The sequence below is a fragment of the Suncus etruscus genome, chromosome 19 (assembly GCF_024139225.1).
Source record: "Suncus etruscus isolate mSunEtr1 chromosome 19, mSunEtr1.pri.cur, whole genome shotgun sequence".
NCBI lineage: Eukaryota > Metazoa > Chordata > Mammalia > Eulipotyphla > Soricidae > Suncus > Suncus etruscus.
Window position 1 is genome coordinate 13,812,342 of NC_064866.1, and position 12,379 is coordinate 13,824,720.

General features: G+C 41.4%; 1 protein-coding gene across 1 annotated transcript in view; it reads right to left on the reverse strand.

The window, feature by feature from the left end:
• The window catches only part of ALG14 (ALG14 UDP-N-acetylglucosaminyltransferase subunit), an 87,214-nt gene that overhangs the window by 45,445 nt on the left and 29,390 nt on the right, over window positions 1–12,379 (reverse strand). The window contains exon 3 of the mRNA XM_049765812.1: window positions 5,125–5,256. Coding sequence (XP_049621769.1) covers window positions 5,125–5,256 — 132 coding nt within the window. The remainder of the gene's footprint in view (window positions 1–5,124; window positions 5,257–12,379) is intronic.

The following is a 12,379-nucleotide window of genomic DNA, read 5'->3' on the forward strand; positions in this document are numbered from 1 at the left end:
TGTGGTTCACCACAGAAAATATTAGAAATAAAAAAAAAAACCTCAGTATCCCACTTATGAACAATCATCCACTATCTCATCAACTTGCTACTGCTATATACTTAGGCATTTCACAGCTCAAACTGGATATGAAACATGAAAAAAAAAAACTGAGCAAAATAATGGCCTTCTTTCATACAGAGCCTAAGTGTACATGTAATCAATACAGCTAAATTTGTCATGGCAAATTAAACTAGTTTCAGCTTCAGGCAATGAGGCCAAATATTAGGCTGAAATGGGCCATTTCTTTTCAATCTGTTGGACTTGTAGAATCAGACTTTTTATTTTTAAGTTCATTGAAAATTAAATTAGGTTTCACTTCTGTGTGTAGAAATTCTTCTTGAGTTTTTCTGCAGAACAACAGCCAGGTTGGAATGATGCTAGTAATCAAACACTGGAGGCTCAGGAAAGCTTTCTGTGTTTCCATTCTTTTTTTTTTTTTTTTTTTTTGTGTGTGTGTGTTTCCATTCTTGATAGAGCCTGGGAAGAGTACCAGAGGACTCCAGAGTGGGAGTCTTTGTTTGGTTGATGACTCATAGGGTCCAGTGTTCATTCATTTATTTTTAAGTCATTCCACAAATATGTGGAAGGCACTTTTCTAGGAAGGAATCATGGGAAATGCAGAAATACATGGTCTTTATCCTCAAGAATACTATAGCACTTCCTCGGAACCCTGTCCCTACTGTGCGTAAATTCTCTTACATTCACTTAATGATCAACAACTCCACAAACTAAATCTTTTCTTTTTGAAGCAAACTGATTTGCCTCAGGTATATATTTTTTCTAGGTAATTTTATTTATTTACTGTGCCTAGAGGGTTTGTTGGCTGCATCCAGTAATGCTCAGGGACTATTCTCACTCTGTGCTGAAAAATGAGTCCCTAGGGGCTCAAAGGACCATATGTGGTGCTAGGGATGGAAACAGATAGAAGTGGCAAGGCAAGTGCTCTCTTGCTCATCAAAAACAATTTTAGATCAGTGCAGTGAAAGACTGATGTAAAGGCTCCCAGGATTCCTACTTTTTTGGGGGGTGGGGTGGGGAGTCACACTTGGCAGCACTCAGGGGTTACTCCTGGCAGGCCCAGGGGGACCATATGGAATGCCAGGATTCGAACCACCATCCGTCCTGAATCAGCTGCGTACAAGGCAAATGCCCTACTGCTGTGCTATCTCTCTGGCCCCTAAAGAGTTATTTCTTAACTCTCTTGAGCCCTCACCACTCCAGAATTTAGAAAACCTAGGGAAGTAAAGCAGATACTTCAGTTTAATTGTTCTATGATTTCTGACATAAGATCCAGTACTTAAATACTAAAAAACATCAGCTTTGGGGCCGGAAAGGTGGCGCTAGAGGTAAGGTGTCTGTCTGCCTTGCAAGCGCTAGCGTAGGACAGACCACGGTTCAATCCCCTGGCGTCCCATATGGTTCCCCCAAGCCAGGAGCGATTTCTGAGCGCATAGCCAGGAGTAATCCCTGAGCGTCAAATGGGTGTGGCCCAAACCCCCCCCCCCCCGCAAAAAATCAGCTCTACCCAGAAATGATGACATATTTCATTAGATAAACAGAGGTATCCTGTCATTTCAATCACATTTTATGTTTGTCTCTGTAACCTTAGGAAAGAGAAAAGTCAACTTTGTAATGCAGATTATATGTTTTATATGTAGTTGAATCTCTTGCTCTGAAAGTGGTTGCTATTTAAAATATATATCAAGAAACTGCTTTCTACAAGGCGCTTCCTCACATGGCTAATAGGCTTCTGAGAAAATTTCAGACAAAATAGGACATTTAAGTAAATGTTTGGGCAGATCTTGGCTATTACAAATAGTGCTACTATGAATATAGGTACATATACAACTTTTTTCAAATTTATGTTTTTACATTTTGTAGATAGATGTCAAGGATATAATTAACTGAGTTATAAGAAAATTTTATTTATTTATTTATTTTGGTTTTTGTGTCACACCTGGCAGCGCTCAGGGGTTCCTCCTGGGCTCTATGCTCAGAAATCGCTCCTGGCAGGCTCAAGGGACCATATGGGATGCTGGGATTTGAACCAATGACCTTCTGCATGAAAGGCAAACGCCTTACCTCCATGCTATCTCTCCGGCCCCGAAAATTCTATTTTTAATATATATTTTTTATTTTGGTTTTGGGACTATACCCAGCAGTATCTCACATTTCTACTCTTTTTTTTTAATTTTTTCTATCCCTTTAGAAACATTGTGATAACTTTTTATCTTCTATTTTTCATTTTTAACTTTTTTTGGGGGGGTTGGTTTGTTTTGGAGTCACTGGGGGTGATGCTCAGGGACTTATTCCTGGGTCTATACTCAGGGATCATTCTTGGTGGGGCTTGGAGGACCAGATAGGGTACAAGGGTTCAAAACTTAGGTCAGCAACATGCAAAAGCAAGAGTCCTATTAGGTGTACTGTCTCTTCTACTTAAACCCCCCCCCCCAAATGCAAGTAGGCCATGCTGCAAGTGGAGCTCCCCATTCCCAGAGTTGGCAAGTTATCACTCACTCCTGCTCTCTGAAATTCAGCTCTACAGTGAGCTGTTGCTGTCCACCTCTCTAGTAACTTAGTACTAAAATGCAACCCAAGTTCTACTTTAAAATACTAAGACCATTTTTCTCACTTCAATAGTCACCTAAGATTTAAGGATGAATCAAATTTCGGGGGATCATACTCTTAGCTCCACATATTAAAAGTTGTGATTAGAAAACTGCAAACACAAGACTGCAAACACAGACTAGGAAGGGGCAGAAGAAAAATGGTAAAAATGTTCTATTATTTGACATCTATGGGGTCAGATTCCACCCTGGAGACTTGGGGTTCACTGTATGTAAATTACATATTTTAAAAACAATTTAAACTGGGGGCTGGAGCGATGGCACAGTGGTAGGGCGTTTGCCCTGCACGAGGCTGACCCAGGACAGACTGCTGTTTGATCCCGTGGTGTCCACTATGGTCCCCCAAGGCAGGAGTGATTTCTGAGCACATAACCAGGAGTAACCCCTGAGCATCACTGAGGGTGCCCCCCCCAAATTAAATTACTAATTAAAAAATTCACATTTTAAAAATCTTGTTTGAGGGGCCGGAGAGATAGCATGGAGGTAGGGCGTTTGCCTTTCATGCAGGAGGTCATCGGTTCGAATCCTGGCGCCCCATATGGTCCCCTGTGCCTGCCAGGAGCAATTTCTGAGCCTGGAGCCAGGAATAACCCCTGAGCACTGCCAGGTGTGACCCAAAAACCAAAAAAAAAAAAAAAAAAAATCTTGTTTGAGGGCCCAGAGAGACAGCACAGTGGCGTTTGCCTTGCAAGCCGCTGATCCAGGACCAAAGGTGGTTGGTTCGAATCCCGGTGTCCCATATGGTCCCCCGTGCCTGTCAGGAGCTATTTCTGAGCAGACAGCCAGGAGTAACCCCTGAGCACCGCCGGGTGTGGCCCAAAAACCAAAAACCAAAAAAAAAAAAAAAAATCTTGTTTGAAGAAGGAACTGGAAAAATGACCTAGTTGATGAAGGGCAATGAGCAAACTGATATAGATCTTTGAAAAAGCCTTGTAGCTAATGTAATTCTGATCAACTATTCATAAGACCTTCATCCATTGTGCCTGAACTTGGATAGTAAAGCTTCCTGCAATGCCATTTTGGTTAATAGACTCTGCCTTAAATTAGAGAGTATTACTTAAGAGCTGAGTATACTCCTGTGATAACATTCCCAGCGATCTGAACTATTGACTCAAGTACATTTAGAAGTCAATAATAGTACTTCATCCGAAAGACCGCAGAGAACTTAAGACATTTATAGAAAAGGGATTCCCAGCAAGGTTGAACATATTTCATTAAGTCTGCACATTTCTATTTTCTATTTATCCCTACCTATGAACACCTGAATTTGACACTCTGCCCATTGCATATCATACTTGATAAGTCTTTCAAAAACAAGGATAGTTTTGATAAGGAGTTAAAATCTAGCTCTTTGGGGCTGGAAAGGGCGATAGAATACAGAGGTCCGGACACTTAGTGCTAACCTGGATAGTATATTGTTAACCTGGATTTGATCCCCAGCAGGCTTAGTGTTACCTTTCCCCCCAACTTCCTGGCTATCTCACTTCGAGTGGGAGACCCTTCCATAGCTGGGAGGGGTCTGGTTGGGAATTTAAGGGGCTGTCTCAGGGGAGAGAGGGAATTCAGCAAGAGAGAGGCTCAGCAGAAGAGAGAGATCAGGGACAGCATGAATGCAGAGCCTGATGGCTGATTAGTTTACAAGCCACACATGGCAGTTAGGGCCTTATAATAAAGCTTCATGTCTCCTGACTTCTACTGACTGCCTGTGGATCATTTCTTCCTCCTCATCCTGATACCTCCAGCCCTGCCAGCTAAAAGAGGGTGCAGGTTCCTGGCCTGCCTGAGAAAGGCCTCACCATCCATCCACCACCATCCACTCCCTAACCATCAAGGACTCTATTATTAATATTTAAATCAACAGCTTAGCACTGCCAGAAAACATCCCTGAGCAAAAAGCCAGGAGTGAGCCCTGAGCAAGACAAAAATGGTCCCCACACAAAATAACAACAAAAAAATTAGTTCTTCCCTGGCTCCAAAACCCCAGATGAATAGAAATGTCATCTTCACAACATAAGGGTGAGGAAAAAAAAGAAAACAGGTGTAGTTTGTAACAAGAAAGAAAAATAGATTTTTTAATGAACTTTTCCAGCAAGATTTAGTGTAGTGGGCCCGGAGAGATAGCACAGTGGCGTTTGCCTTGCAAGCAGCCGATCCAGGACCAAAGATCCAGGACCAAAGGTGGTTGGTTCGAGTCCCGGTGTCCCATATGGTCCCCTGTGCCTACCAGGAGCTATTTCTGAGCAGACAGCCAGGAGTAACCCCTGAGCAACACCGGGTGTGGCCCCAAAACAAAACAAAACAAAAAAACAAAACAAAAACAAAACAAAACAAAAAAGATTTAGTGTATATATGGCTCATGAATAAACTGTAGCTATTGAGTGCAATATTTCCTCCTAAGAAAAGAGAGACCCAGAGGAGAGTTACTTTTCCCTTCTGGGGTGACAGTCACACATACCAGATCTGGCTTCACATGCAGAATCAAGCGAAAGGAAAACCACATGGAGTACAAAGTGGTAAACACTGTGGAGAGCCAGGATTGCTTGACCTCGCGGCTTCTTGGAATATGGTGAATGCAGTACTTTGGAAACTAGAAGAGAAAAAGAGTAGATATAAATCAACTGAGTTCCTGCACTGAAGAATCACAAGAAAACAGCCATTTGTACGAAATCAGAAACCATTTTTTATTTTTTATTTATTTATTTTTAATTTTATTAAAACCATTGTGGTTTACAAAGTTGTTTTTGTTTGTTTGTTTTTGTTTTTTTGGGTCACACCCGGCTGCGTTCAGGGGCTACTCCTGGCTCTGCACTCAGAAATCGCTTCTGGCAGGTTCAGGGGACCATATGGGATGCCAGGATTTGAACTACTGTCCTTCTGCATGTAAGGCCAATGCCCGACCTCCATGCTACCTCTCTGGCCCCCAAAGGTTTTTTTTTTTTTTAAATTAATGTCTGTATTTAAACATCTTGATTACAAATATGATTATAGTTGGGTTTCAGTCATGTAAAGAATTTCCCCCCTTCATCAGTGCAACATTCCCATCACCAATGTCTCAAATCTCCCAACTCCCCATCCTACCCTGCCTGTGCTCTAGACAGGTTTTCTAATTCCCTCATTCATTTACATTGTTATGATAGTTCTCAATGTAGTTATTTCTTTAACTGCACTCATCGTTCTTTGTAGTGAGCTTCATGTCGTGAGCTAGACCTTCCAGCCCTCCTCTCTTTTTGCCTCTGGGAATTATTGTAAAAATAATTCTTTTTTATTTTTAATTATGAGAACAAAGATGCAAAGAAAGAGGACAATGTAAAGTTACAGTAGAAGGACAATCACCCATAACATAATTCTCAGAAGAAGTCTCCTTGCTGATATCTTAACTTTGAACTTTCAGCCAAAGAACATTAAGATAAATAAAACAGAATCCATGTACAATTACTTTGTCCCTCAAGTCCCCAGATTGTAACACATTATAATATTTTTTAACAGCACACAGGGCAATCTAAAGCCATAAAACTTATGTAACTCCTTAAACATTAGAGGCATAGTATTTTTTACATTTCCATGTACATGCATATTAGCTTAAGTTAACCTCAAATTTTAAGTGTTTTTTTTTTTTTAAGGATTAGAGTCAAAGGAGCACAGTAAAAACGGTGTTAGAGTGGCAATTGTTGTTTGCATAGGCCCACCAAAATATGAGGGGCATGGAAAGGAATAACCTTGGCCTAAATACAAAGAGACCCTACCCCTGAAGTTTCCTGGCATAAGACCAACTCTAGGCTCCAGGCAAGTTAGATCATGCAATCCAAGACATTGTTCGTAGTGCCAACACATGTAAAAATGTCTTTTATTTTTCTTAAAACCCATACATGAGACAATTCTACGTCTATCTCTGAAATATTTTTTTTAAAAACTTTATTTATTGATTGATTGGTTGTTGGGCCACACCCAGAGATGTTCAAGGGTTACTCCTGGCTTTGCACTAAGAAATCGCTCCTGGCAGGCTGGGGGACCGTATGGGATGCTGAGAATCGAACCAGGTCCCTCTTGGGTTGACTGCATGCAAGGCAAATAAATGCTTTACTGCTGTGCTATCTCTCCGGCTTCAGGAAACAATTTCTTGATTAATTTTCATTTTCTTTTTATCTATTGGACTTTACCACAGTTAGTTATATCCCACTTTTTCATCCAAAATTAGCTTTGCAGCCTTTCATAATGTAATCAAGTGGTATAATTCTATTCATCATATTACTGAAAAGGTACACAGAGGGACTGCAGAGATAGTAGTACAATGAGTAGAGCGCTTGCCTTGTATGCAGCCAACTTGGGGTTTGATTCCCAATGCCTCATGTGGTGCTCTGAGCCTGCAAGGAGTGATCCCTGAACACAGCTGGGTGTGGCCCCAAAACAAAACAAACAACTAAGCAACATATTATTTTTCCATTGGCACAAAGTTGCACATTTGTATTTAAGTAGACTATGAGTGAGCCTTGAGTCTAGAACTCACAACACACAGCATTGTCAGTATGTGAAAACAAAGCTTTGGAGATCATCTAAAAGGCTGATAATGCATGCTTGCTGGAAATATCAACTGCTATCTTGGAACTATTCTATACATTAGTAATTAATTAGTAATTAATCAGTAATTAAGAGTTATAAGAACTTATATCACAGGGAACTGTTGTCAAAAGTTTCCTTGAGATGGGAATAGATGGGAATCTATTATGCTGAGTGAAATAAGTCAGAGGGAGAGAGAGATACAAAATAGTCTCACTCATCTATGGGTTTTAAGAAATACTAAAGACATTGAAATAATTCCCAGAGTTGAGGGCTGGAAGAACCGGCTCACGATATGAAGCTCACCACAAAGAGTGATGAGTGCAGTTAAGAGAAATAACTACAGTGACAACTATCCTGACAAAGTTAATGAGTGAGAGAAGTAGAAAGCCTGTCTGGAATACAAGCAGTGGTGGGGGAGGACGGAGATGCAGGACACTGGTGATGGGAAGGTTGGCACTGGTGAAGGGGAGTGTTCTTTTTATGACTGAAACCCAACTATAATCATGCTTGTACTCGAGGTGCCTAAATACAGCTAATATAAAAAAGAAAAAGATAAAAAGGCAAAAAAAAAAGGGGGGGGGGATTTTCAGATGTGCTAGATAGTTAAAAAGGCTGTGCTGTGGCAGAGACATGAAGCAATCACATCTTTTTCTGTTTTGGGGTTACACCTGGCGGAGCCTAGGGGTTACTCCTGGCTCTGCACTAAGAAATCATTGTTGGCAAGCTGTGTGCGAGCTGTGTGTGTGGGTGGGGGTGAGGGGGATGGGACCATATGGATGCAAGGGAATAGAACCCACGGCTGTCCTGGGTTGGTCTTGAGCTAGGCAAATGCCCTACAGCTGTACTATCTCTCAGCCCCCCAAAGCAATCACATCTTATCTGAGTGGTGCTGAGGCCAGCAGGCCAGATAATGAAACCAATGAGAGCAGCATAGAATCTTAAGTCTGGGGCGGAAGAGAGCACAATGGGATAAGCTACATAAACGTTTTGAATGTAAGAGGCAGGGTTTAGTCCTCAGTGATGTCACAACTATGAGCAATTTTCTTTTGGTGTAGCTCCAAAATAAAAAAAAATTAATTTTGTAAGTCCATACTTTGTAATACTAAATTTTCTCAATTCTAATATTTCAATTCTAATGCCCACACTAATAACACCTACTCTGCTAGTTAGTTGTTGTTGTATTTTTTTGTTTAGGACTGAGAAAATATTTATTAAACTGTTACAAAGAAAAAGTGTAAGCAGGGGCCGGGAAGGTAGCGCTAGAGGTAAGGTGTCTGCCTTGCAAGCGCTAGCGTAGGACGGACCACGGTTCGATCCCCCGGCGTCCCATAGAAGGGGCGATTTCTGAGCGCATAGCCAGGAGTAACCCCTGAGCGTCAAACGGGTGTGGCCCAAAAGCCAAAAAAAAAAAAAAAAAAAAAAAAAAGAAAAAGTGTAAGCTGTTTTGGGCTATTAAATTTTAACATGTATTTAACAAGTATTTCATGCATTTTAATCTTGCGTGAAAATCAGTTTAGTAACAAATGCTGGCACAGTTTTTTTAATTTGTTTTTGTTTTGGGGTCACATCCAGTGGCACTCAGGGGCTACTCCAGGTTCTACACTCAGAATCACTCCTTGCAGGCTGGGGACCATAAAGGATGCAGAAATCAAACCTGGGGTGGCCACATGCAAGGCAAACACTCTACCTGCTATGCTATCGCTCCGGCCCCCATGCTGGCACAATTTAAAAAGAAAAAAAGCTCCATAAATGACTGCACTCCACTTTTCTGCAAGGAAAACTGACATAAAAATGGAAGGATTATCCAGTGAAATATGATGCTTTAAAATTAAATTATAGATGATTCATATAGTATGTATCATTGGGTTCTGACAGAAAAGTTCCTGAAACTATTTTTAAGTGTTTGTCAGTTGTTAATTACTATAAAATATGTTGTTGATTATTTTATGGGGGTTGGGGAGATTAGAGAGAGCTCCCAAGTGGCAATCTGAAGACCCAAGGGCTCCTCCTTCTGAAGCCTGGCCAACTGGTTCCAATGTAAGGGGCCAAGATGCAAGCGGTGTTGCTCAGGTCCGGCAGTGCTGGGGTTTATCTGGGCCATCCAGTGGTGCCTGAGGGTCTCTAGGGCCCACACACACAATGGTCCCTGGGGAGCACACAGTGCTGGGGATTGAACTGGGATTGGCCATAAGCAAGAAGCAAGGCAAGTACCTAGTCTTAGTCCCTGTATTAATCATAATTCTCTCTCATCTATAAAACATTTTAAGCAAAGAGCTTACATGATGACAAAAAACTTTTAGAAATCAATATCTAATAAAGAATTTAAAATTAAGTGGTCAGAGTAACTTAGTGGTAGGGCATTTGCCTTGCAAGCAGCTGACCCAGAATGAACCTGGGTTCGATTCCTGGCATCCCATATGATCCCATGAGCCTGCCAGGAGCAATTTTTGAGTGCAGAGGCAGGAGTAACCTCAAAGTGCCATCAGGTGTGGCCCAGGGAAGGGGAGATGGTCTCTATTAAAAAATAAATAAATGGGGCCAGAGTGATAGCATGGAGGTAAGGTGCTTGCCTTGCATGCAGAAGGACAGTGGTTCAAATCCTGGCATCCCATATGGTCTCTCGAGCCTGCTGGGGCTTCTGAGTGTAGAGTCAGGAGTAGCCCCTGTGTGCTGCTGAGTGTGACCCAAAAACCAAAAATAAAATAAAATAATAATAAATAAAATTAAGTGGTCAAAGGAGATGCATAGATGATTACAAACAGAAGAAACAATAAATCGTGGTATTATAATACAAATTAGAAAAAGAAAATGAAAAAACACAGAGTAGGTGCTTTATATGCAGCAGGCCCAGGTTATCTGTACAATGAAATATCATGGCTTGAGGAAATTTTTCATGAGCAGGGCTCAAAACCTTATCTACAAAAAACTGGCACATTGTTGGGGAATTCTGCATGCCTTGGGGGAGAACAGTCCATTGGAAACGTCTGCAGGGATGGGTGTTATTGAGAGAAGGAACTGAGAATGCAAAACGTTTTTTATCATCTGGGAGGATAGGAATATGGTAGAAGCAGTCTTTCAGATCAATTATAATTAGTGGCCATTCCTTTGGAATAACTACAGGTGATGGTAAACCAGTCTGCAATTTGCCCATAGGTATCATGGATAAATTTACAGCTCTAAGATCCATCAAAAGTTTCCATTTACCACCGGATTTCTTTTTTATAGTGAATATAGGTGAATTCCATTGAGACAAAGATGGTTCAATATGTCCTAAACTTAGCTGTTCCTCCACTAATTTGTCAGCACCTTTAATTTATCAGTTTTAAGGGGCCACTGACCTGTCCAAATTGGTTTGTCAGATTTCCATTTTAATTTTATTGGTGCTGTTGTTTTTATGGTAGCGGCCCCTACTAAAATTTTTGGGTTTTTAAATCAAAAGAAGGTTCCGGCTCTTCTGGAGCTAATGGGATGTGGAATTCTGCTTTCCACTGTTTGTGTAGGTCACGGCCCCACAGGGATGGTAAAAATGGGCCCACATGAGGTCTGATTATCGCTTTTTGATTTTCTGGGCCATAAAATATCATAGTCCTTGTACTCAACAGACAGGAGCTCAGGCCTCCTACTCCTTCTAGCGAATACGAGATTTCCTGAAGAGGCCGATTTTCTGGCCATTCTTTATCAGAAATTACGGTAACCTGAGCACCCGTATCTATCATGCCATCAAAGGATTGCCCTTCCAAGTGAAGTTTGATCATTGGGTGTTCATCTTTAAATTTAGTAATCAGAGCCACGATTGGGTTTTGAGCAGCACCCGGATCTGTGCTTCCAAAACCTTCAATTCTAATCTTATCTGAAGTCCCAAATTTGACATAAGGCACTATTACTATCTGGGCAATTGCTTCTCCTTTTTAAAGGTCCATGTAACTGGTACAGTAATAACTACAATGATTTTTTCCATAGAATCTGAGTCAATGACACCAGTGGTTACTGATATACCCTTTATGTTGAGGGAACTTCTGCCAAGAATCAAACCCATAGTATCTGGGGTGGCGGGCCCACAATGCCAGTTTCTAACATGTAAGGGCATGCTCCTGGGTAAACTGTAATGTCCTCTGGGCATAATATGTCTAATCCGGCACTCCCTGATGTAGAGTAAATTAATTCCCTTATTGTGATGAATTTTCTTGGGCTGGGCTTGGAAGGATTATTGTCTGTGAACTTTGGCCCTGATTTGGAAGGGCCTGCGGGGAGCCTGTGGGCATTTCCCTGCATCATGTATGTGTGCCCTTGAGGAGCTGAATTTATAAGGAAAAGGCAATTTCTTTTGATATGCCCCTGTTTTCCACAATGGTAGCAGGCGATTTGCCTCCTGGGGATTATGTTGAAACCTCTACTTAGGTTACTATCAATGAAGTTTCTGGATCTGCAATCTTTTGCCCAGTGGCGACCCTTTTTGCATTTTGCATTTTGGGCAAAGACCTGGTTTATGGAAAGTGCCCTGTCCCCGAGAGGAGTAAGGCATCATTCCCTTGGTAACTGGGAAGGTTTGTACCGAGTCTAAGTGGGGTGGGGGGTTGGGGTTCCTTATAGACATTCCGACAGGCATAAAGGAAATCATTCACATCTGCCTTTTCATTTAATGTATTTAAATACTAATCTACAGGCCTAATTTGCATTATGATAAGGAGATCACTCCTGGTAAGGCTCAGGGGACAGAATATGTGTAGTGCTGAGGTTTTTAACTAGGGTCAGCTGTGTGCAAGGCAAATGCTTTCCAGGGGTCTCAAACTTGCGGCCCGTGGGCCATTTGCGGCCCTTCGTACAACATTTTGTGGCCCTGCCCTAGAGGAATCTTTTTTTGTTTTGTTTTGTTTTAGTTGTTTGGGTCACATCCCCCAATGTTCAAGGCTTACTACTGACTTTGCATGCAAGGATCACCCCGACTTTGCCTCCTGCAGCCCCCAGGTAAATTGAGTTTGAGACCCTTGCAAGCCCTGCACTCTCTCTCCAGATTCTCTTATTTTTGTTTGTTTGTTTTTCATTGTATCTCTTTTCTTTTTCTTATTTTTTAAAAATATTTTTTTATTATGACCAATGTGAATTACAAGTCTTTTCCTGTTATATTTAAAGCACATAGTGACAGGGACTTCTTG